This window comes from Syzygium oleosum, unplaced genomic scaffold, assembly GCF_021117445.2.
Source record: "Syzygium oleosum isolate NSW1041296 unplaced genomic scaffold, Sole_v2.1 Sole_v2.45, whole genome shotgun sequence".
In the NCBI taxonomy this organism is placed as follows: domain Eukaryota; kingdom Viridiplantae; phylum Streptophyta; class Magnoliopsida; order Myrtales; family Myrtaceae; genus Syzygium; species Syzygium oleosum.
The window spans coordinates 1,636,752-1,663,812 of NW_026607529.1; the positions used below are offsets into that span (position 1 = coordinate 1,636,752).

Consider the following 27,061-nt stretch of genomic DNA (forward strand, 5'->3'; position numbering starts at 1 on the left):
ATTTGCATTAGATTACTTCAGATAATGGTAAAACATGGTAACATAAAAGGGCAACTATGTGAGATAATTGTCCAGAAAATTCTAAGTCTAATGTACGAAAGCCATTTTAATTTTAAACTTTTCAGTTTGGTCAATTTGTTTATGAACATTTTGACGATTTGTTAATACAGTCATTTTGATCAATTTTGATCGGAAATCGCTGATGTGGATGCCGATCTTCCTACGTTGCACACGCTGATATAGATAAGTTTCGTAATTTAAAAAAATTCTATTTTTTTCCTTCTTTTCTTTCCTCTTTCTTTTTCTTTTTCCACTTCACTCCGCCGGTCCGTAGCCTTGGCGATGGCCAACGGAGGTCTCCAGCCATAGGCGAGGGCCGTAATGCCCTCAACGGCCACTAAGCTAGGGGCTACAAGCCATCACTGTGCTAGTGAGGGTGTTGCAACCGTCGCCCAAGCCCTCGCTAACCATAGCAAAGGCGTCGCAGCCCTCACCACTTGGCCCAATTCTAATGAGGACCGCGATGTCCTCATCATATCTAAGCCAGGCAAAGGCATCATGACCCTTTAGTAGATCTAGGCAAGGCCACAATGCCCTCGCCTGTGGCAGATGAACTCAACTGACCATCACCAAGGCCATGGACCAACAAATGATAATAAGAAGAAACCAAAAAAGAAGAAAGGAAAGGAAAGGGAAAAAAGAAAACGATTCAAAAAATTGTAAAAATTGTCCACATAAGTGATTTCCAGCCAAAATTGGCCAAAAAAAATTTTGGTCTAGAAATTGGCCAAATTGAAAAGTTTAAGATTAAATTTGCTACCATACAATAAAATTATGACTTTTGGATAATTTTTCCAATCTATGGTGCTCGAGGAATTGTGCTACTAATGAAAGTTGGCCATTGTACATTAGTGCATATAGTTGTAATTCGATATAACGTCTGGTAAATAACTATGCTATAGTAAAAGAAAATAGTGATTTTTGAGATTCCATGTTTGCTTTAAATAAAATGGACATGCTTACGATAAGATCACTGTAAGACTATATAATGTTTGCAATTTATGATCCTATATATTGGATTACAATTGCTAGCAAATGTTCGAAAAGTCAACCGATTGACAAACGGTCGAGTGAACTTTGATAGATGATTAGAATGGTCCAAAGTGCGTTTCCCTCGTCAAGACCTTTTCTTCGACAGCCACATATACCCATAAGTCCAATGATCAATCTCTTTATACCTAAGTTAGGTGGCCTGATTCTAGCACGGTGGGGGAAGCTGGAGACTCGTTTGATTTTGAGCGTATACCTCGAAATTAGCAATCGGAAGGTTTCTAATGCATCAAAAATCAAAGTGAATCGGACTGCAGATGAAGAAGAAATCATTTATCAAAGCTGTGTTTGTAAGACTTGATTCAACTCTCAAGTGCACGTTGCCATCCCAAGAGATATTTTCAACGAGCTCAATATTTTCAAGTGAAATCGCGAAATCACAAAGTCGAGATTTCAAACCATACAAGACTTGGGATTATGAATTAAGCGTCGTTTCGGTGACTCATCATTTTGAGAGAAACTATTATTTATCATGAATAGGGCGTTGAAGAGTTTCATCCGATTCTGAATCCCTTCAGTAGAGTTTTGTTTGACCAAAAAACAGAAGTACAGTTTTGGGCTACCGAGACCTTTCTTTCTTTCTTTCGAATATCGAAAGGTTTGACCGGCGATTACTCCCTCATCCCATTTCTGTTCCACCCGATTTTGGTTGCATTGGGATGCTTGTGATCTTTAGTTTCGGGATGTTCAATCGAAATTGGGGATATTGCAAACTTCGTAATACTGCAAATAACAAGTGACTGATCCCAAATAAAAAAAAAATTGACCATCGGATTCAAATGGTAATATGAGTATCAAAAACTCGTTTTGATGCATAGAACCCATTTTTTATGTTTAAAATGTGTTTTGAGCCTTGTATCTCGCCGGTTAATCTTTGGTCAAGTCTCGGTCAACCCCTGATCAAACTTATTGACTTTATTAGAATAGAGGCAAAAAGATGAGGTGACAATAACGTCGGAGAAGGGCTCACAGTTTTTTGCTTATAAATATTCTGCTGTATTTTTTGTCTCATTTGCATAGTGAGTATGCCTAATATGTCTAAAAACTTTTGAGAGACACGAAGAGTATCGAGAGCCATCATTCAAGAAAATTGGGAGAGTGAAAAAATTCATTTCTTATGAGTTGTGATTGATTCTCGAGGGTTTGGGTTCAATCTAGAATTGGAAAACACTTAGAAGTGGGTGTCATTGACTGATTGTAATATCATCTTTGCCGATTATAGTGAAACCATCTCGTTCATCTAATAGTTGAGCATAAATCTAGCACTCTTCCTTAAAGGAAATCGCGCGATAAAATGCAAACATCCAAGTGAAATAACTCTGCAACTTCTATGGATTTTCTTATAGATGTACTAAACTGCACTTTCTGCAATTTACTCAAGTCATAGTGCCTACATATATTCAGTTCATTCAGGACATCGCATAGCAGATTTTTTCACTCAGAACCTTCGGACTTCTCTCGCCAATGTGCCGCAAATGGAAATGTTCAGAATTTCGAACAGATACATCCGATGTCTCCACAACGAATTGCACATAAATCCGTTGTATTCAGGTTTTATTTTAATAATTTATTTCTTACTGAAATTATTTTTGTTTGTTCACGCTTCTGCTTTGGTCATAATAACATACATTTTATGCTTTTCAAAAATCACACACGTGAATGAAATAAGGACAGTACTTTAAAAAGTGTTGTTCATAGATAGATTCACCGCATGATGATTTTGGGAAAATCTTTCTTCCGTTTCAAAACTAAAATTTGCCTTGCACTGTGCTTGAGAAACCCATTGGCTAATGAATGCAGAACTTAACCAAGTAAAGGTCAGGATGTCGAAAGGGTATCGTGCTAAACAAAACTCACGGCAACTAAATCCCTAGACCTATGACCCTAGGTTTCTTACTCAAAATGGATACTAAAAGTGAGACAACTTTTGTACTACGCTTATTTCAGTACCAAAACTTTTCAAGCGATTATTTGAGTGCTACTTCTATAAAAAAGTGATCTCTTAAGTGTCTACTTCGGCTATTCATCCTACTAATTAACTCATCAATTTACCTTCTCTTATTCTTCATCTTCTTCGTCTTCATCTTCAACTTCTTCGTTTGCATCTTCATCTTCGTACGAAGAAACGCAGTCACAACAACCAATTCGTTCAAATAACTATGTTGCTCCCTCTCCTTCTCAGCTCTTATTCGATCGATTCTTGACTAGAGCAAGCTTAACTTGGCAATATTGCAAATTTTAATACCTAATTTTTCCCTAATTTCTCCATTGAAAAACGCAACGAAGAAGAAAAAGAATTTAGCCTCACTCTACCCTAATTCGCAAATTTGGGGCAAATAACACATAGATGATGTTGTTTAGGCCAATTCATGCTAACTCACTTTGCGAGCAAGCCATGTTGATCGAAAAAACATTAAACAATTGCCATGTTGAATTTTCCGGCAACCCAAATCAACGATAGCATTGAAGTGGTCATTTATTTTTAAAAAAAAAGTGACACTCAAATGATCACTCGAAAAGTTTTAACACTAAAGTAAGTGCCGTACAAAAGTTATGACAATTCTAGTGTCCTTTTTCGCATTTTGACCTAGGCGGTTAGATGGATTCTCTCTAATACCCCAATATTTAGAGTTCATATCAACTCAACAAACCTGATTAATGGCGACTCTATAATACATATTTAAGATGCTAATCATTTTGGAATCTTACGTAAACCTTGAGGTGGCAAATGGGTGGATTGGATTGGGTTTGTGTGGATTATTATTGGGTTTGACCCAAATCTACCCATCGAACTCATATTAGCCCATTTATTTTCTAAAAAATTTAGATAGCCCAAATCCAACCCAAACCCACCCACATAACCCACCCAATAAATAGAGAAAAAAGCTCAAAAAAATTCCAAAAATAAATAAACAAAAAATAAAAAAATATTTGCAAAATGAAATGAAAATCGCGAGTAATGTGAGAACAAAACAAAGTATGGAGATATGCAGAAAAGAAGATAGAGAATATAGAAGATATAGGAATTGTTTCTTTTGATTTCTGAATTGTGTACTTTACAGTCAGTGATGACTTTTATATATATACACTTTAGAAAGAATCTCAAAAAATAATTATGAACAACAAAATCGATAACTACCGATGGAGATATTGAAATAATCTCGGATTGCTAATTATGCGGATATTTTGATTGTGCTCTGATTTTGGTGCAAGTTGGAGATAATGTTGGAATCAATCTCAGATTGCTTATCATGCGGATATTCCGATTGTGTTTTGATCTTGGGGCAAGCTGGAGATAATGTTTGATTCTGGTGTGAGTTGGAACAACTAGCAGTCGACTGGGTCAACATCCCCCCACAAGCTGATGGGGCAGAACAAACCGTCAACTTGGAACGTAAGATATGAAATTGAGTAGATGACAAGCTAAGAATGTCCCTAGGCTGATCAGCAGAGGATATAAATTGAACATAAAGTTGTCTGCCAGAGAGACACTCACAAATGCAGTGATAATCAATCTCCACATGTTTTGTACGAGCATGAAAAACCAGATTTGCCTTAAGATAAATGGCTGAAAGGTTGTCACACCAGAGTGCGGGTGGATGAGGTGGTAGAGCATGGAGATCATGAAGAAGATACTCAATCCACATTACTTCAACCGTCGTGTCGGCAAGGCACTTATATTCGGCCTTAGTACTGGAGCATGCGACAATTCGCTGTTTGCGTGAACCCCAAGAGAAAAGATTATGATCGAGAAAAACACAGTATCCACTAATAGAGAGACGATCATCCCGATCACCAGTCTAGCTAGCATCAAAAAATGCATAAAGAGCCAATGAAGAATTGGGAGTGAAGATAAGTCCATGACGAGGAGTATCCACAAGATATCGAATAATGCGTTTCATAGCCTGCCAATGCGCGGTGGTAGGAGCATGAAGGAACTGACAAGCAGTATTCACTGAGTATGCAATGTCAGGTCTAGTTAGAGTTAAATGTTGGAGGGCACCCACAATACTACTGTAGAGGAGAGGATCAGGTAACAGCCCCCCTTGATGAATGGACAACGATTCATCGGTGGTAGATGAGGTGGAAACAGCACGAGAATCATACATCTTTGCATGATCCAGAATCTCAAGAGTGAACTTGGCTTGATGTAGATGAAGTCCGTCGAAGGTAGATTGTACCTCAATACGCAGAAAATAACGAATAAGTTCGAGATCCTTGATAGCAAGTTCACCATGTAGAGCATGCAGAAGAGCTGACAGTGGAGCATTGGGCGAGCCGATAAGAATTATGTCATCCACATAAACTAACAAAAAAATGTTGTAGGATGTAGAATGATGAATGAACAAGGATGAGTTGGCAGTTGAGATAAGAAAACCAATGTTGGTGAGATAGGAGCTAAGCCATTGATACCAAGCACGAGGAGCTTGCTTCAGACCATAGAGAGAGCGACGGAGACGGCAAACGTGATGAGGTCGTTCAGAGTCAACAAATCCCTGAGATTGGACCATACACCTCTTCAAATAAATATCCATGGAGAACGGCAATGGAGACATCAAGCTATCGGATCGACCATCCTCGTGAGTAAGCTAGTGCAAGAACAATACGGATGGTGATTGCTTTAGCCACGGGGCCAAATGTCTCGTTGTAGTCAATGCCAGCCTGCTGATAAAATCTCTTAGCAACAAGTCAAGCTTTGTAGAGTTCTAGTGTACCGTCGGAGAGAAGTTTGACTTTGAAGACCCATTTATAACCAATAGGGTGAGCATGAGAAGGTAGAGGAACCAATTCCCAAGTGTTGTTCTAGATAAGTGCAGTGTACTCAGCGGTCACGGCAGCCTGCCATTTAGGATCTCTTGATGCTTGGGAAAAACACGTAGGCACAGAGTGAGGATGAGCAGTGGCCGTAAGAGCAAACATGTGATTTCAATTAAGGATTCTACGAGATATGATGCCATTATGGAGACGAGTAACCATATGGTGAGAAGATACCTATGAAGATGTCGCCAATGATGGTGGAGACTGTGAGTCAGCTACTTGAGCTGGAGATGGTGATGATGAAGTTGAGGATAGTGGAGCTGGCGAAGCGGAGTCCATTGATCATGAGTGCTCAACAGAAGCGATCGTGTGGTGGCGGTAGTGGTAATTGGATTGGCAACACAACATGTAGTGATGGTGTAACTGCAGATGTAGTCACTTGAAACGGGAACACTTTCTCATCAAAGATAGCATTGGCAGTGATGTAGGTACACCAGGTCTGAGGACAATAGTAGCGGTAGCCTCGGCAACCTGGAGGGTAACCAAGAAATATGCAAGCTCGAGAGCGAGGAGCTAGCCTGTGTGAAGCATACAGTCATAAGTATGGAAATGCTACACAACCGAACACTCGTAAGTGAGATATATCAGGAATGGTACGGAAAAGAACCTGCCAAGGAGACAAATTGTCAAGAACATGAGTTGGGAGTCGGTTAATCAGAATTGCAGTCTCAAAGGTAAATTCCCAAAAATGAGTTGGAACAGCAGCTTGGGTCATGAGAGTAAGGCCAGTCTCCACTATATGTCGATGCTTGCATTCTGCGGTCCCATTCTGAAAAAGAGAGTACGAACAAGAGATGCGCTGATGAATACCATGACTGAGAAAGTGAGAGCGCAGGCAGAGGATTAGAACTCAGGTGCTCCATCACACTGAATCATCTGAAGTTGAGTCTCCGCAAAGTGCATGAAAGGCTTTAAAAATGTTGAAAAATTGATCTTGAGATGTGAAAGGATAAAGCCAAGTGAATTGAGAAAAGTCATCAATAAAAAAGACGAAATATTTATAACAAGAAAGAAAAGACACAGGAGACGGATCCCAAACATCAAAATGAACCAGCTAAAGAGAGGAACTAGCCCTAGAATGGGTAGGAGGGTGGGGATGTCGATGGCTTTTACTAAGAGCGCATGCCGTACATATGGAAGAGAGAGAATGTGAAAAGCTAGTTTTTGTTGAATTTAAAAGACGAATTACAATATTCGAGGAGGCATGTCCGAAACGGTGATGCCCAGTAGCGAGTGAACTGGTGAAGGAAGACACAAAAGCATATGGAGAAGTTGTCGAGTTGGGAGGCGAGACATAGTAGAGGCCGAAATCAAGGCTGCCTTGAAGAAGGATCCGACTCGCACGTAAGCACACCACAAGAAAATATGTAGGGTAAAATAAGAAAATATAGTTATTATCGAAGGAAAGTTGAGAAACAGATAATAACTTTTTGATGGGATAATGACACTAGGAGTGCCATAACTTTCGTACGGCGCTCACTTGAGTGCCACATCGGAGTAAAATAGATCATTTGAGTGCCACTTTCGGCGAAAATAGATCACTTGAGTGCCATTTCCGACAAATGAGCTGACGTGGATTTTTTAATTAATTTCTCATCTGATATGGATTTTTTAATGTTATTTTATTTTATTTTATTGATTTTTTAATTTTTATTTTCCTTTATCTTTTTATTTATTTTTTTCAAGGTTGGCGAGGGTCGCCGGTGACCCTCGCCGGCGGCCACCTCGCCTGCGGCCGCAAAGGCTCTCGCCAAATCAGGCGAGGTCGCCTTGCCCGCGGCCGCGAACGCCCTTGGCGAGGCCATCGCGGCCTCACCGGCCGCGGGCGCAGCAGCGAGGCTCTCGCCAGATCCGGCGAGGCCGCCTTGCCCACGGCCGCGAAAGACCTTGGCGAGGCCATCGCGGCCTCGCCGGCGCGGGCAAGGTGGCAAAGGCCTCACCTGCGGCAGTGAAGGCTTTCGCCAGATCTGGCGAGGCCACCTCGCTCGCGGCCGGCAAGACGGCCTCGCCCTCCGCCAGGGAGGCCGCGATGGCCTCGCCGAGGGCCTTTGTGGCCAAGGGCATGGTGGCCCTCGCCCAATCTAGGCAAGGCCTTCACAGTCGGCGAGGGTCGCCGGTGACCCTCGTCGGCATTGAAAAAAAATTTTGCAAAAATAATAAAAAAATTCAAAAAAATATTAAAATATTGTCTATGTCAGCTTCGGCGAAACCACGTCAGATTTTCCAGCTGCCAAATGACATTTGGCACTCAAATGATCACTTTTTCAAATTTTTGGCACTCAAGTGAGTCAAAAAAAAAGTTATGCACTCATGTGAGCGCCGTACAAAAGTTAAGGCACTCCTAGGTTGCGCATGGCAACTTGCCAAATAGTGTTTCATTCTGTTCTTTTGTTCCCAGAATCAGTTTGGGAATAGAAATCCGTTTGTTTAATTTTTTTATTCTGGGCACAAATTCTTGCAAATTTGTGCCCATAATCAGTTTTGGAGCAAAATCAAGAATAGAAAAAAAAGTAGATTCTTGATTCTGGGAACAAAAATGAGAATCAGTTTTTTTTTCTTCTTCTTTTTCTTGGTTTTTAATATAGCTTCTAATGTCCGGCGCGAGGGCCACCCTCGCCGTATCTGGCGAGATTAAAATATTTTAATAAAAAAATATTATTAATAAAAAATACTATCAATAAAAAAATTTTACCGGCCATGGCCAGCGACCAAGCCATGGCAAAAAAAATAAAAAATATATATTATTAATAAAAAAAATTTTACCGGCCATGGCCAGCGACTAGGCCATGGCAAAAAAAAATTAAAAATATATTATTAATAAAAAAAATTTTACCGACCATGGCCAGCGACCAGGCAATGGCGAAAAAAATAAAAAAACTATTTTCAATAAATTTTTTTTATTAAAATATTATTAATAAAAAAATTATTTATAAAAAAATATTTTACCAGCCATGGCCAGCGACCAGGCCATGGCAAAAAAAATAAAAAATAATTTCAATTAAAAAAAATTTTTATTAAAATATTATTAATAAAAAAATATTTTACAGGCCATGGCCAGCGACCAGGCAATGGAGAAAAAAATAAAAAAATATTTTCAATAAAAATATTTTTTAGTAAAATATTTTTAAAAAAATTATTTATAAGAAAATTTTTTACTGGCCATGGCCAAAAAAATAAAAAATTATTTTTAATAAAAATATTATTAATTAAAAAATATTTTACCGGCCATGGCCAAGAAGGAGGAGAAGAAAAAAAGAAAAGAAAGAAATATTAAAATATTTAAAATGTTATTAAAATATTATTAATAAAAAGAAATTTTATGCTGTTACCAAACGCATTTCTGTTCTTTTACTATTTCAGGAATAGAAATTTTGGGCCGTTACCAAACGTCTTCAAATGCTCAGAATCAGTTCCCAGGCACAGAATAAAAAAGAATTATTTCTGACCAGAATCTGTTCCCGGATACAGATTGGTTGCCATGCGCAACCCTAGTGTCCTTATCCCCTTTTTGGTGATATTAGGAACAACTAAAACATTCTTAAGGGTAAAGATAAGAGAATTGGAAGACACAAAAGTACTTATGTGAGTGATGGGAAGAGAGACGCCATCACCCACGATAAGTTTTTGCGAGCCTGTATAAGGAGTGACATTGGTAAGACCAATAGTACTATCAGTGACATGATGGGTAGCGCTGGAATCAAGGAACCAACTAGTAGCAACATGGGCAGAGAGAGGTTGAGGTGGAGGAATTGAGGGGTACTGGGCTATAGGTGGTGGTAAGGAGCTGTAATATGCTTATGGAGGTGGAGAAATGGCACAATACTAAGGTGGGTAAGTAGGAGCAAAAATAATGGATTTATGGAGCATGTGCAGCATAATAAGCTTGAAGAAGAGGTGTGGCCATAAATTGAGAATTATATCATTCACGGCAGGTTGTAGCATAATGACGCCGACAACAACAAATATGACAAAAGGGAGCTCCCCGGCGACGACCCCTACCGCCCGACGATTGGTATGTGATCGGCGACGGCAGGGTAGGTAGAAGACCAGTAGATGACGAGTTATAGGCGGGTGCTGGTTGGTGCGGCTATAAGCCCAAAAATTGTTGATTTGACCCAGATGGTGCAAAGTTGGTGATGTACCATGGACAACAAATGCAATCGAAGGTGATTGACCAGTGTCTAAAGCCGAAAGCTCTAAACGGCCCTCGTGAGATGGCAACAAACTATGTAGCTCATTTCTGGAGAGAGTGGAGGACTGGATATGAGCCGAAATAGCCGAGAGGGCAGTGGCCAAAGTTGAGTATTTCGAACGTAAACCTCGAAAGAGGTGGGTTTGGTATTCTCTAGCAGAAATAGATTCCCCAATAGCTAGTAATTGATCGGCAATTTGGGTAGCCTCCTGCATATATTCAGTCACACTCCTATTGCCTTTTCTCATGGATTGGAGTTGCATCCAGAGGGAGGAGGAGCAAGCACTGGACTGAGAAGCATATGCATCGGCCAGATAGGACTAAACTGATGTAGAAGTTTTGTGACCGGTGAGTAGGGGTGATCGGTTCCCGGTCCGATCCGGTTCCGAGTGGAACCGTGAACCGGACCGGGAGAACCGGTTCCCAATTTTGGGAACCGTGGACCGGACCGTTTGGTCCTAGGACCGGGAACCGGACCGGACCGTCGGTCCGGTCCGGTCCAATAGAACCGGTCACTTAGGATTTAGTTTTTTTTTTGGTCAAATACTTAGGGTTTAGTTCACATTTTACTAATTTTTATCAATGAATTTATATCAATGAAGTTCACTTAGAGTTTAGTTTACATTTTACTAATTTTTATAAAAGAATTTATGTCAATAAAGTTCACTTAGGATTTAGTTTACATTTTATTAATTTTTTTGAAGAAAAAATATGTCGGTCCGGTCCGGTCGGTCCGGTTCCCCCTTGGAACCGGGAACCGGACCGCCCGGACACCGGTTCCACTTTTAGGAACCGGGAACCGGACCGGCACCCCTTAGAACCGCCCAAATAGTGTCGGTTCGGTCCGGTCCGGGCGGTTCCCGGTTCGGGCGGTTCCGTTTGCACACCCCTACCGGTGAGTTGTGCTACTATGGGACTTGTCGCTGTATTTAGGATCCAGCCAAGGGTTGTTTGATCTCGAATGCGCCAGGTTTTGTAAGCGGAGTTGGGAGTGTGTATGGTTTTGCCAAGATTTTGTGGGACTGATTGAGAAATGTGGATAGATGGTGCTGGTACGGTGCCATCTACCATAGGAATTAGCTCAAAGGCTTGAAAATATGGTAGGATCCGTGTGCGCCAAATCACATAATTTGTTCCATCTAGGCGTTCTCCGAAGGATGGAGAAGAGATAAGACCGAAAATAGCAGTGGCCGGAGTTGTGGGTGTGCTTGTAATTGTAGTCAGGGCTAGAGTTGTTAAACGGCAGTTGGTTCAGGAGAGGAGGAATTTGAGTCACTCATATTTGGATCGATGGGCTTTCACATTTATTTCTTCTCTGATACCAAGATAGAAAAAGAGATGCAGAAAAGAAAACATAGAATATAGAAGATATAAGAATTGTTTCTTTTGATATATGAATTGTGTATTTTACGGTCAGTGATGACTTCTATATATATACACTTTAGAAAGAATCTCAAAAATAATTATGAACAACAAAATCGGTAACTACCGACGGAGATATTGAAATAATCTTGGATTGCTAATTATGCGGATATTTTGATTGTGCTCTGATTTTGGTGCGAGTTGGAGATTACGTTGGAATCAATCTCAAATTGCTTATAATGCGGATATTCCGATTGTGTTTTGATCTTGGGGCGAGCTAGAGATAATGTTTGATTCTGGTGCGAGTTAGAACAACTAGCAGTGGACTGGGTCAACATATGGAGTTCCTGCCGCAGTTGTTGAGGCCATGGTAGCAACGAAGGCGACAACCTAGACGAGCAAGGAGAGGGAGACGATCCAAGTGTCACCTTGCCGCCAAGAGATTCTCGAAGACTTGGATGAGAAACTTCAACCAAAACAAAAATCGAGTCCACAGAGGCCTCGATCCGGGCCAAGAAGAGGGATGAGCGACAAAGGTGGTCAACAAGCTCACTTAGGCACTAGAGCGAGGAGGCGGACGCGCTCAAGCAGGAGATCGACGAGGGGCGGAAGGTGAGGCAGAAGCTCAAGCAGATCCTGCGCGTGAAGCAGAAGAGTTTCCGATATCAAGTGAGGGTGAGAGAGCGAGACCGAAGAGATAGCAGAAAGAATCGTTGGGCTTGCATCTCTTCAACCTCTATTTTGCCAAATGGAGCTTAATGAGAATGAAACAATTTCCCCAGAGCATCTAATTTGACAACAAAGTTATATTTTGAAAAGTCGAAGCTCTGCCATCAAGGACCTCCTCATGGAACCATTTCCCACTCCCAGACGCCTCCTTGAGCTTCAGGAACCCTCCTTCCTCTGCTCTAAGCTTAGCCTAGTGGAAACACAGCCTCGTGGAATCCCCCGCCGCCGAGGGTGGATATGTTACCGGAGCCATCGCTGGAGGCGATTGGGAGCATCATCAGAGTGGCCGTGGTCATGGACAAGCCACTATCGTCGCATGGAGCCAAGCAGGACTCCGTGGCGGCTAAGTTTGGGAGGTCGAGGAGATGCTCTAGGAACTCATCAGCGGGACCTTCATTTGGATTGTTCGCCATGAGCGAGTGAGAAGAGCATCTATGTCCAACCACAGAGAGGTAGAAAGAGGCTGTGGAAAATTTTGGGGAAATGGGAAGTGGGTTGAGTTAAGTAGGTTAGAGATAGGTTCATAACGTAATCTATTTAAATCCATTTGTTTTGGGCTTTCATTTTAAAATCCATTATGACTAAGCTCGTCAAAAGTGAGGTGACTCGTATATGACCAATTTCAATATATTTTGGTTAATAAATGTGTTTGAAACCCATTTTGATGGGTCTACGTTAACCCAAAATGTCAGATTGGTAATTTTAGGGTCGCAAGAATTTAGGTACCCTTACAATATAAATGAGCTAATTCATAGTAGCTCACAAGATGGGTGTACCCTTAAAAGCAAATCTAGTGAGAGATGTGACTCAATTACTCTCATGTTTTTTTTTTCTTTTGATAACTCACAATCAAGAATTTTTTCATAAATGTATTAGGTTCTCTAAAACGGCATATCATCTTATGGTCATCCAATTTGTGAATATTCGATAATCCACTAGATATTATCTCCTCTTTGTACGGTTTGCCATTTGAAATCATGGAGGAATATATTACGCCACCAAACACAATATAATAATAGTTTTGCTTCCTCTGGGGTCAATCTCAAATTTCATGCCCCTTCACTATCATATACATATATGTGATGAGAATCGTTCGCTAACTTGTGGTCCGCCTTCAACTAAAATGACAGCCCACCTACCTAAATACATCTAGACTAAGTAGACAAGCCAATAACTGGGACGAGTTTTGTGGCCTATTATAAACTTATGATATAACTTTTTGATATTTTCGTTTGACAGTTCATGGTTATGCGGCGCTCGTGTCAAATTTACACTAGATTGAATTCCCATTCTTCCTAACAGGCCAAAGGGTTGAAGCTTTTGATAAATAAATAAAAAAAAAAGAAGAAAATTTCGATTGAATTCCCATTCTTCCTAACCGGCCAAAGCGTTGAAGCTTTTGATAATATAAAAAAAATTCAGAAATTTTTATAAAAATTGTAGAAATTGTCCATGTTAGCGCCAGCCGTGCCACGTAAGATGGCTGACGTCCACGTCAGTGGCTAGAAAGACTAAATTGGAAAGTCGTCAAAAGGTATAAGACTAAATTGGCAAAAATGAAAAGTTTAGAACTGAATTAGCCAAGAAAAATTACCAAAAAAGTCTTTATACCCGTTGCAATTGTGCAAATTTATCCCTAAATTGTTTTTTTCTATTTGCCAATTAAGCCATAAACATTTTCATTTGTACCATTTTAGTCCATCCGGCTAATTTTGGCCGGCTGGCAATGACATGGCACAATCGATGTTGACATAATACGGTCGGCGCTGATGTGTAAAATTTTTAATAATATTTTTTCGAATTTTTTAATTATTTATCTATTTTCCTTTTATTCTTTTCTTTCTTTTTCTTTTTTTTCCTTCCTTCTTCCATTGGCCAGCGAGGTTGACCACTGGTGAGGGTGAGCCTCGTCTGCCCCTAGTGAGGCTCACCCTCGCCGAATCTGGCAGGGGTTCGCCCAATGACAGCAAGGTCTCGCCGGCTAGAGGAAGAAGGAAGAAAAAAAAAGAGAAATAAAGGAAAAAAAAAAGGAAAAGAATATTAAAAAATTAATTAATTAAAAATTTTGGATAAATATTAAAATATTATAAAAAATTATCCACATCAACGCCGGCTGGACAAAATTGGTCGGATGGACTAAAATGACACAAATGTAAAAGGTTTATAACTCAATTGGCCAAAAAAAAAGTCTAGGACTAAATTTGCATAATTGCAATAGGTTTATGACATTTTTGGTAATTCTCCCGAATTGATCGTCGTACAATAAATTTATGACTTCTTGGATAATTATTCCGATACTCGAGTCAATTCTACACTAGATTAAATTCTCATTCTTCCTATCCGGTTAGAGCATTAAAGCATATTGGCCAGGCCAAATTGTCCAAGATTTGCTCCGATTTGACACGATGAGCGAAACTAGAGCTTATGACAAAATTTCTCGAGAGATCATGAGAAAGTTGTCTACAATAGTATAGCGAAAGGCGTGATAGGAATTCAACTCGTCTTAACATGATTTCTGCAACAAATCTATGATTAGGTAGTGTTTCTCTTATACCAATGAAGAAAGCATGTAATAACTCAACTAAAAAGACAGAATTTCGCATGATTATCTACATTGTTCTATTTGACTTATCGGCATTATATGCCAACATTGATTGAACTAGATCTTCAATTCAGTTTCAGACAAGATAAGCCACAATTGTGAACGGGGCACCACTTTATCATCCTATTCACTATCAACATTTTAAGCATACGTATCTGTGTAAGTATGCCATCTACAATACATACATATGCACACATGTGCACATGTACCTGGTACAGATCCCGCACGTGTTGAACGCGCACATGTTATTCGATTGACATAGTTCATGCAAAATAGCCCGAGAATCGGCGACGGAACAGATCTAAACATTAATCGCGCGGGTCATAAACTAGTTGATTTATTTTCAGATTCCCTTCGATGATGATTGCTCATCACGAACCGAATGTGCATGGCAAAAAAAAGAAAATTCCTGAAGTTACATTATCATCAGGGGGAAAAAAATCGATGGATCAAACTTGGTCTCCGCTGAAGTCGAGGTTATTTCAGAATGACCAAATTTGCTCCACAAATGATGGACGAGGAGAGAACCTAGATGATTAACTCAAGCTATCCAAGCGGAGATGAACAACTTGTGAAGTCTCTCTACTGAGGTAATTGGGCGGCAGGTGATGGCCAAATGCCACCTCCGCTGCCTCCCTCGGCGGCGACATAAGACATGCACGATAGCGGCACGAGACATAGCCCCCGGCTTTTAAGATTTTGGGTTGTCTGTTCGTCATCTTCATCCTCTCTCGGACCCTGAAATTTTGGTATGTGGCTACGATTAATGAAGGGTCTGGTGTGAAATGGTTTGATTCACCAGCTAAATAGGCCGACAAAGTTCATTAGAATAAAACCTAGCTAGAGAAGCTTGAATGAATACAGCTAATTGATGAAGTTCCTAACAAAGTGATAAAAGATCTACAAATGGAATTGATTTCTTATGTCTTACCCGTTGCCTCGATCGGTTGGCCTCCTTGCGGGAAGACTTCATGTAAGGAACGCTTAGCGTCTGACGAAAACAAATTGTCGGGTTAGCTTTTAATTAAGAAAATCATTTAACAGAGAACAATTCTATTTTTTGGACAGTGTAGCATGTAACATTTGCAATTGATGCAATCGAGTCATTTTCGTACAACCGCCATCAAATCATTGGCATGACATTATATAGGTCATAAAATTTAGACACACGATACTGATGTGACTTCACATCTAGAAAATATATATATATAAATGGTAGAATAGATCAAGATCCTTCTTTCGGAGGTAAGTTGAAGTGGATGACAAACCGAGAGATCTTAATTCAATAAGGTCAGTCCGAATCGTGTAGCTAGATAAAGAAATTACCTAAATCATCTCTCTATATGTGTGCTCTCTCTCCTCTTGTCCCTCGCCCATGCAACCCATCCACCATCACCAAGATTGCCGAACCCCACCACCAGCTATTGTGATAGCACATGGTTGAAGCGGAGGTTGTAATGATGAGGGGTCGGCATGGTGGAGAGGGTCAATGAAGTGGAGGTTGCAATAGACTGATCGGCCTTTTCCCAACCCTCTCTTGCTTATAGAAAATTATAAGTACTCAATACTTAAATATGTGAATGATTCTTCGAATATATTTAACCAAATATATACATCATGGGTGAGCTTAATGACTAAGACATAGAAATATATGTGTAGATTAGGTGCGCGACACAGATTCGATTTTCCAGACCTTCATTAAGTTTAAACAATTCCATGTATGAACCATCTATCTAGACTTTGGCCCATGTCTCTCTTGGATTTATAGGGTATTTTGCGAGTCTGGAATTTACCAATTTGAGATTGGTTCTCCAGTTATTTTACAAAAGTGAAAAATATTGGAATACCCATTTGATGTCCTGTCAATTTGTGGATGAACTTTATAGACCAGTCTAGTTTCTCTATCTACAACATTTGTTGAGAGAGAGAGAGAGAGAGAGTTATAAACAAGACATCACGTTGTGAGAGTAACATTCTAGACCAGCCTAGCTTATCTACCAACATTTTTTATTGAGAGAGAGAGAGAGAAGAGAAAGAAAATAGTCTCCACTTAATATGCAAAACAACACGGAAAGTCTCCTTGGACGCTGATTCCGATGAATGGAGTAAGAAATGAATAAGACAGAATGACAAGGTGGACAGAGGAAAGAGGATGGGGAAGTAAGTACCTGAACCTGGTTTTGTAGGAATTTGATGTAACCAATAGCCTCCATCAGTACTGATGCTGTGTCTGTCTGAAATATTCTCCATCCCCCCGACCAACATGCACCAAAAACGCACGCCGTTTCACGCTAAAACTCGAATAGAAAAATAGAGCTAGTATGTCTCGCTCTTGCCCTACAAATATGCTCTTTCCTTTCCTTGTGCTGTGCTTAATTTTTCCCTTGAATTTTGTAGATTTTCGGGTCTGAATGCCCATATGGGAACTGACTACGCTTGGAAGCTGGAACTCAGTTCATTTCATATGTTCCTCATGAGTTACTTATCAGTTTTGTGTTTTTGGCTAGCTCATTATTTATTCATTTTCTTTTGGCAGCACTTTGCTGTGCAACTCCAAGTTGGCTATAATAACCCGAATGAAAACTTCATTCTTCTAAAGAATATCGTTTTATGTAGCCAACATTTTCCCGTCTTTTCAAAAAAAAATTATGTCGAATGCAGTCGAATAAGATATGGCTTTGGTACAACCTAGATTAACTTTTGATTCACACAACCCCTCCCATATGTTGTTACTTTGGTGGAGACAAACATTACCAGCTGTTGCTTCGCCATCAGGCGCCACGATACGTAAAGACGACTGGCAAGGACCAGCGACCCCTTGCCAGCAAAATTGTTCTGAGTATTTACGGGTTATGTACGATACAATACACACACTCATATAAGTATGTGTATCTGTGAAGTTTCAGGCAAAATTTGCATTGTTGATCAATCCTATTCAGAGTTCTCTAGGTCCACCACAATGATCTAAATACAAGCAGAAACGTACACACTAACCTTGCCAAAGGGTGCTACTAACTGCTGCAGAGCTGCTATCCTGTCCCCTAGTTTCTCTTTCCTAACCTGGTCCATATTGTTGCCGCACAAAATAGTATAAGCTTTCTAGAAATGAAAACGGACAAACCTCATTGGGAAAATCTACCATCATTAATTTGGAAACCTTGAAAGGTGCAGAAGCAGCTCTTGTTGACTGATCCACTCTTGTTTTCTTGGGAGCAACCTGATGATGAGGGCCACTAGTCTTGCTAGGCTCCAGTGAACTGCTGGGTCTCTTTGCCTCTGTTGTCTTTGCGGAGAAAGCCGGCGATATCTTCATCTAAAAGAATTGCAAAAGCATGATAAAATCGTTCGAATTCGTAACTGGAATTGACAATTCTATACAGTGAAAGGGCATAGTAGTTCTGACCCAAACAGAAAAAAAAAAGGAAAAAAGAAAAAAAAATGGCTGTCCAATGTGTAATAGCATACATCACCGAAGTGAAATTTTCTATTTCTTTCCAATGAAGCCAGTAGGACTAAATTATTAATCCCGTTGTGATCAGTGCTTGCTTTCTACGAAAGGCTTCCCCCAAGTGCGGTAAGTGAATGATGATTCCTAGAATCGAGGCTTTTCAGTTTTATTTCTCATGAGTAGTGTTATGGATGTTTACATTGATAATCCATGCATGCACACAGATATAGCAGTGCGTATATAGCTATGCAAGCTACACAATTATTGTAGTTTAAGTATAAAGTCACCATTTACTTTTGGGTTGGGAAAAGTCCTTTTAGCTGACTTTCAGCACGAGAGGATGATAGAGGTGTAAGCGGGCTCTGTCGCCGACAATCATTCTGTGTATGTTATTTAGTTTAGTCAGAAGGTGAGATTGTCAACATGTTATTCGTAATCAAATGAGTTATTTTATCCATACTCTTAGTTCGTTGAAGTTTGGTAAAGGACATGCAATTTTGCAGGAAGAATGCCGTGCAAATTTAGTGTTTATTTGACCTAACCAAGTGCAGAATCGCTTTAGATGGTAACAATCAGTTCCATGGAGAGAGCATTTGATTTTGCTAGAAGTACTGAAAGTATGACATGCATAACCTTTATTTGCATTTAGAGCCCAGTAAGAAAGGACCACACTTGAGCTTTTTAAAGTAAATGAGGTCAGTTAGATGATTTTGATGGCTTTCAATCTAACTTATTATTTACAATGAACTTAACAAGAACCTCATAGGACGACAAGATTTTTATAAATACTAACATATACAATGTGAAATAACCATTAAGAAAGTAAAATAATGCTAGGTATAACAAAACGGTACATAAAAAGGAAAATTCATGGCTAATTTATTTCCGCATGGCAGAAAACACAAGAAGTGAGATATGTACTGACTTACTCGATCGTGATGTTGCGCTGATTGCCGCATTCGTTGAAGGCCAAAAGCAAGGCTTTCTCTATGCATTCCAAGATTAGTCCCTTGCGTAGTGTTTGCAATACTGCCACTAAATCTTCCGTTTAGGAGATCAAATGCTGGAGAATTTATGTCCAAGGAGCTTGACACCGAACCCCGCGACTGACTCAAATTCGAAACATCAATGCTTGGATGAATCTGGCTGAAAATCCCTGGCCGAACATAGTGTTGAGCGCTTGGATAGAAGAAATCTTGGCCGGGCAAGTACGCGTTGAGGTTAATTTGGCAAGTGGAGGTCAAAGTCTTGAGCATGAGCTTCTGGCTGAGTTCGCTCAAGTCATCACTCTCCTCATCAGTGTTCTTCACGTGACTTGTGCTGTGATATAGATGCAAATCTTCAATGCCAGATTGAGTACTGTTGAGCAGGTCAGTAAATCTTGAAGAGCCCGAGAGCTCTTCCTTGACACCGTATGTGAGGTCTACGTTATTGCCGAACGGTTCGACTGATGAGTTGTTTCTTGTCCAGTGAGATCCAAGGTCGATTTGGACCGAGGAACTTTGGAGAAGAGGACTGAGGATGCCATGTTTCGGAGTCGGATCAGTTCTAGAGTTTGCTACTATGACATTGGAGTTCGAGAAGTTTCCACCAGCATTCCTGCGCATATAAGCATCCCAAAACAAAGTACATTAAGCGCTCGCTAATCATTAAAACTTGTTAGCATGCCGAGAAATTCCCAATTATTTTGTCTAAGATTGGATTGTTATGCAAAAGAAAGTGAAAATGGAACAGAAATGAAGCATGTGTTACTGCTTGTTTTGGAGTAGAAGTGTCATTATGCCAAAGAAATAGTATTAAAGTTCTTTTCTTTTTACTGAGAATCACAAGCTAAACAAGGAAGTAGGAACCCCACTATCAAAAATTTCTCCAATACAATCTCGATCGTTGCATCAAATAAAGGGAAAAAAAGAGAGAAAAGGAAGACATTCCAAGAAGATTAAGCTGTACCAATTTCATGATGGCACAGATGTCACTAACCAAAAGTTGTTTGTGTGTGTGTGAGAGAGAGAGAGAGTGAGAGAGAGAGAAAGAGAAAGAGAGAGGTTGTGTACTTACAAGAAGCTGGTGTTGGGTGTCCAAGAATGGGAGTTATCAACTGATCCATAGCAAGAAGGGCTGTCTAAAGAAGATGAAGAAGAAGACCCAGCATGGTGATCTTGGAATTGATCGTATTGGTGATGGAGATTTGCAGATTCCATGGGCTTCAAGAATTTCTTTTTTCTTAAATAAGTTCTTGAGAATCCCCAGGATGAGTAATTAATACACTTACAAGTATCTCAGATGTAAGGGGAATCTCTTGCTGATCAACACAGTCTCTCAGGTGACACCCTTGATGCTTGTCCTCCACTCTCTCTGTCTCTCCCACTTTACTCTATCAGAGAGATTTCATGTAAAGTATGGAACTTGAAAAGAAAGAAACAAAGAAAGTGTAGATGTAGTCCATCTACAACTTTAATTATAGGGGTTTGTTTTTTTCAGGAAGACTTTTTATCTGTTTCTCAGCGTGAGCTTGACGAGACCACCCCACCCCCTCTCTCTCTCAAACACAGCTTTGGTTTCTGGCACACTGCAATTACAGGGAGATGATTATGCTGGACTAATGCCATGATTGAGATCCATGCCTTCAATCCCAAGGCTTTCAACCCAGTCTGCGAACGGAAATGATGGCATCGACTCTCTCTCTCTCTCTCTCTCTCTCTCTCTCTCTCTCTCTCTCTCTCTCTCTCTCTCTCTCTCATCCCCACCTGTCGATGGAGGCCCTTTATATAATTACCTTATTCTCTCTCCTCTCTCTTTCTCTATCAGTGTATTAAGGGTGGTGATCTGTACAATACCCTTCTCCATGTTTATCATGACAAGTTAGAATGCAATCACAACTCATTTTCGGCAAGAGTGCATCTAACTTGATCAGAATATAATCCCAAGGCTTCACCCTAAATAAGCTAGTTACATGGGCCTTACCGGACGAGAAGCGGTGATTTGATCGATGTGATTAATGTCTATAGAAAGAGATTGGCCAAAAGTTTTCAAGATCACCAAAGATTAGACACTCAATTATATACTCTCGAGCTCAATCCCAAATTATGCCTAACAGGACATGGATTACTATAGTGTAGAAACAAGCTTCATTGAAACATGACAACCTCCAATTACCGTAACCATGAAACCATCATGAAGGAAAAGAATCGTGTCAAACGCCCAAACAAACTAATGATTGTGCTCATTTTTGTGAGCAAGTAAATTACAATAAGATGTTTTGTCCACAAACATGCCTTGTGTATGCTTTATTTATACGACCAGTGTTCATAACAAGCAATTATTCTGGGTCACAAGATTCCAAACTTTATCCATAGTTTTCTTCTAAGGACTTCCCATTTGCTCACCAAAATGTCTTCCCCTCCTTTTTAAATGGAGCCATTGTTAATTAGTAATTTGCATTATAACCTGTTAAAGTCTTGGTGGAGGGCCAATTCCATTCTATCTGATGCAACCATAGTTATCTTTAGGAAAGGCGCTTGTACGATGATATATTGTAAGTTTAATTAGCAGAAGCGGGTTAACTAATTAAACATGTTCAATATCAAATGACAGACTAAAAGACAACCGTTTTATATTGTATGCATAAGAATTCCGAGAGCTCTTGACCGAATATTATGGCAAAGACATGTAACTTGATTAGGTAATGCATGACCACATTTATGCCGGGATATCATCTAAATCTGATTTCCTTTTGTTCTTAATTTGCAGTTTTCTCATTAGAATTTTTGGTGATGATGTTACTTTTCTATTGTTTGTCTGATTAGGAGACTATTTTCAGTGATTACATGATAAATATTGGTGTTATTTGCTTATGAATTGATAGAGTCTACTTGCAGCCATGAATTGGCGTCTCCTTCCCCTTTCCCCTCTCTATCTGTTTCCTGATTTCCTCCTTTGCATGCTATAAATTTTCCCTCTCCTTTCCACGATACTTAACCTATTTTGCTGCGCATTATCGTCCTACATCATTTGGATAGTAGGTTAATCCCATCTAGGATTTTTCTTTCGCACAAAATTTGCGTTCACGGTCCCTTCTATTTGTATCATCTTGTCTCAACAGCCCATTTTCACGCAAAACTTGAAACGAAGACTGAAATAGATTTTGGTGGAAAACCTCTGTCTGGTGCTCAAAAGGAAACAGTTGAAATGGAGTAGATAATTCAATTCGAATCAACTAAAGGGGCTCAGACACTCAATCCTTTTGTGATTCACGTGTGCGCTACATATACATTCATACATTCACAATGGAGGAAGGTCGAGTGGAAATTATCCGTTTCATAGATATATCTCCATGAAGTTATTTAAGTATCAAATAACGCATTCATCTAACAGTTTAAACTTTTCAAATAATTGACAATAGTCTTGCAAAATTTCACAATCTCTTAACAAAGTTCTTCGTCACCTTGCTAATTCTCCTTCTTTCTTACCGGACGCTTCCATCGAGTCTATAGGTATCAAAGGCCCATCTCATTGATTTAGATCATCTCAACAACTGTCTTTCTTATTACTAATTGGGGGGGTGTTACGGTATAGAAATCGTCGTTACTTATGAGCTTCTGAAGCGATTTGAAGAACAGTAAATTTGGCGAACACACTCATGGAAAAAAATATTGAATACTAAATTTTCTCAATCGAACTCAATTAGGGGGTGAACAAGTGCTGGTAGGGACCTACCAAAACTGTGTTCAAGCTTTGAGGTTATTTTCGGCACTTCTTTTGCCTATTTCAAGCATGCCTCTCTAAAGTAAACCCAATAGAGAACTCTATTTCAGCCCAACTTTTACTTTTTGGACTCTCTTTGTATTGCATAATCTATGTTTCTTCCTTCCAGCATACTATACATATTTCTAGGGTTTGGTGCTTAAAAATATGTACCCTCTTCTGCTCTTTGTCATGCAATGCAACAAAGCTCAAGCAAAATGGCGAGACTTCTCCTTGTCTCTGCAATTTATACCAAAAAATGCTTAATCAACATCCGATGGTGAAAAAGAGAGTGCCTCATCCTTCATATACTCTTTGAGGTCAATATCTTAAACACACTTACTACCATCTTTCACATGATTCATATGTTATGATCTTCTTAGTATCTTATCATTACGACTGTAAAGGTATAGGACCGTCAATGGCTAGATTCGCACAGCAAGATGCTTTCTTTTCTGCTTTTCTGTGATCGCTTTTAGTTCATGTGCTCAGTACACTCGTGTGAAACAAAAAATAACGATAGTAACATTAAAGCTCCTTTAACCCTTTAACCCTTTTTCCTTTAACTACATTTTCAAACAACCCATTATGGTGATGCTTCAGAGTTCTGTGAGTGCACATTTTCGTGTCATTTCTCTTTCACAGTCTCCAGCGGCACGAGTAAAGGTTCTTTACCATAAAAATGAAAACCACACAAAGAAACGGGATGGCCCATGTATTATCTTACAAAGTTCCATGAATCGGTTGAGTCCATTTTTTTTTGCATGCTGCTTGATCTTGAATAATCGGCACACAGTTAACGGGATTTGAACAGTTGAGCTCCAGGAACTGAATTGAAATTTCCCTCGTGCCCTGACCAAGTGGATCAACTCTAGAGGATTACTTCTCTCTCTCTTTTTACATACATACATGCATACTATCTTTAAGATGCTAATAAACAGTGAGCATACGGAAGTGAGTGGCGAAAAGATTGAATGATTTGTACTCAGTTGTGTACGCCGAGTTGAACCTATGTTGCATTCCTAATCCACACACCTGCTTCAGCACGTTCCATGCTCGCTATGCCAACCCCGCGCTTTGTGTTTACATTTCACAACTCTCCTTCGCACTTCAAGCCATCGTTCGTCTTTCTCGCTCAAGACGTGAGTTTGAAGCATGATGATATCCGGGTATTCTTTTTGAAGCATCTCTAGAGATTATTAAACTTAAACAGGATCGCAACTTCTGGCAAAATGTTCGATGGAGTGAATAATTATTGAAAACTTGGGGAGGCCCCCACCAAAGTTTGAGGTCAGATGAAAAGATAATTGGAGAATGTGAGCGTCAGAAGAGTATGGGCACAGCTTCACTCTGCTTTTTAGCACTTTCTCCTTTTACCCTAACATCATCCCCACCATTCTCTATTACTTTATTCATTTCGATCGCTGTTCTGTCTTTCTTTTTCTTTTCTTTTATTTTCATTTGCCTTTCTCAAATCTTTTTCAATGCCTTTCTTTCATTTCTTTTCCATTCTTTTTCAGCTCTCCCATATTATCTAGTCTCACTACCTTCCAAGATTCAGGTCACTAAAGCTGGTTCTACATCATGCTCTGCAATTCTTGCATATGCTAAAGTTAAATGTGTAATCCCTCGGTCTCATGAATCTTCTTTGGAGACTCGCTTCTACTGAATAAAGTTTCGTCAACAGCCTCTCTAATACTAGGATTTTTACTGAAATTTTGCAAGTGTGCACAACTTCTTATACAGCAGATTTGAAAAGAACTTTGATTCCTCTAGAGAATGAATGCAGCTACCCAAATAATAATAAAAAATTGCATATGTGTGGAGTGTCTTAATCTTGCTATTGTAATCATTGTTTTTTCTGGAGAAAATTACATTTTTTTGCTCGTATAGTACGGGGGGATTTCGCTTTTGGTTCTTATACTTTGTTCAGTTATGATTTTAGTTCCCGTATTATTCTGTGGTCCCTCCATCAAATTTCCGTTCAAAATATGTCGGAAGCACCAGCAACTGACACATAACGCCTACATGTACGAGCCTCTAAAATAAGTTACACTTTTTTATCCTTATACTTGTTGAAGTGTTTAAGTTTGGTCCCCGTATTTTGGTTTTGCAACAATACTAGTCTCGTACCATTGATTGATGAGATTTTAAGTATGATTTTTTACATTTTTTATTCTAAATGAGACTTGAATGACGCTGGCCATTATTTTTACTTGATATATGTATAGGTTGTCATAGTAAATGTCCACGTTTTCATGAGTAATTAGTGAAGAAACTTTTTTTAAAGCCGTTTAATAGTCAAGTGTAAGAAGAATTCCAATAAACTGTCGAAAATACTTTGCCTATTAGACAGTGAGTTAAAGTTCTGGTTAGAATATATAAAATTTATTTACGTTTTTTTCTAAAAGTAGTCCTAGATACAGCTATACTGATCAAAACTAAAATGAGAATACCATTGTTGAGTATATTACTCTTGATAGAATTGTCAATCAGATTGAGCACACTTTCAAATGTAAGAACCACCTATCTTGATTTGGCATTTTTATAGGATTTTGGATGGAAATACGATGAAAGTAGTGAGAAGTAAAACGGGAGTCAGTCTTGTCTCTAAAAAAAGTACGAGAACTAGAATTGATCGTTCCTAAAAGTACATGGACCAAAATTATGATTTGTATAAAAGCCTGTACATCTAGGTGCCACATGTGTAGCCGGTGTTGCCTCAACAATTTCCGGTGAATTGTGAACGTTTTGATAGAAGGACTTATATGGTAACCGGAGAATAGTATATGAGGACTAGAATTGTAATCAAACAAAGTATAAGGACCAAAAGTAAGATCGGCTAGAACAACAGGACTAGAAGTACAAATTTCCCTTCTTCTTTTTTTAAACCATCAGTTTATCATATAGAAGTTGTTTTTGTTGATTTGGAAAATTGGTGTTTTCGATATGACTTGTATGTTAAATTTTAGCTTAACATGATTTTAGCATTATAGATTTGATTTCTGGTTAATATTTAACACTTGAGTAATTTACAATATGCACACGTTAACATCTAAATCATTTGAAATCAATTATAAAAAGGTAATTTAAAGTAATGCGAATGTTCTTTTTCATAATTTCTATGAAATCAAACTACATTTGGTTTGAGGAGAACTCAATAAGTAATTTTTGACAAAGGAAAATTCGCCCTAAACACACCTTGACGTACCATTTCATATCAAAGCACCTAAGTTCCTCTTATTTCCCCCCTAGTCACTAGGAAGTTTAGGCTGACAATGCATCCTTGATTGTCTTGAACATGTTAGATATATCCCGATGTTTGCTTAGTTACGTGGTCGATTATAATGTGCCTCATATAGATATATAATCTCCCTTCACCTAGCACTGGTCAAGGGTTCAAATCCTAGGACTCCTTATCAAACTTGCCCACGTTGGGTTCGCAACTTGCTCATTTGATATAGGAGCATTGCCGATTTCATAATATAGAGTCGAGTCATGCGCGTATAATGAACCGGCTTATGCAAGAGGGAGTGTTACATATAATCTCACATTACGTGATTTCAATGTATCTTCTATTAACGTGATCTCTCTCTACTTAACAATTATAATAAGTTAATAGAACTAATCATATGCACTGGATATACATGACTCAGCATTTAACCTCCATTTTTCACGAAATGACTGGGAGATCTCTCGTATTTTCGTGAAAATGTCGTGACACTCCCTCTGTACTTAACCATCTCAGCAGACACTTACTAGTGGATTAGCAATAATGCTGTCAAGGTAAGTTTGATGAGTTTAATATACTTCAAGTATTTCAAGCTAAGCTTTCACAGTTGTACTATTTTTCTGTATTTTTAGATACTTACTGACGAGGATGTCATTATAGTTTCTAAAAAAACGATACAAAGAGGGTATCTTTTTAGAGTAATTTATAAATAATACAGAGCGTGGTGTCTGCCGAGACCAATATATCACACACAAATTATGTATGAGGGCTAATAGCTTTAGCCTGCAAATTTCTAGCTTGTCTCCCTCAGGAAAAACTAACATT

The 27,061-nt window shown here is 39.3% G+C and overlaps 1 protein-coding gene across 1 annotated transcript; it reads right to left on the reverse strand.

Annotated features, from left to right (window-relative positions):
* Nucleotides 1-15,131: 15,131 nt before the first annotated feature.
* LOC115679756 (transcription factor bHLH110) lies at nucleotides 15,132-20,785 on the reverse strand. The gene is made up of 7 exons (XM_030603454.2): nucleotides 20,320-20,785; nucleotides 19,191-19,860; nucleotides 17,971-18,126; nucleotides 17,808-17,873; nucleotides 16,982-17,047; nucleotides 15,745-15,804; nucleotides 15,132-15,551 (listed from the first exon to the last, which is right to left on the reverse strand). Exons 1-7 carry the CDS (start codon nucleotides 20,460-20,462, stop codon nucleotides 15,396-15,398), a joined length of 1,317 nt encoding a protein of 438 aa, XP_030459314.1. The 5' UTR covers nucleotides 20,463-20,785; the 3' UTR covers nucleotides 15,132-15,395.
* Nucleotides 20,786-27,061: the final 6,276 nt, after the last annotated feature.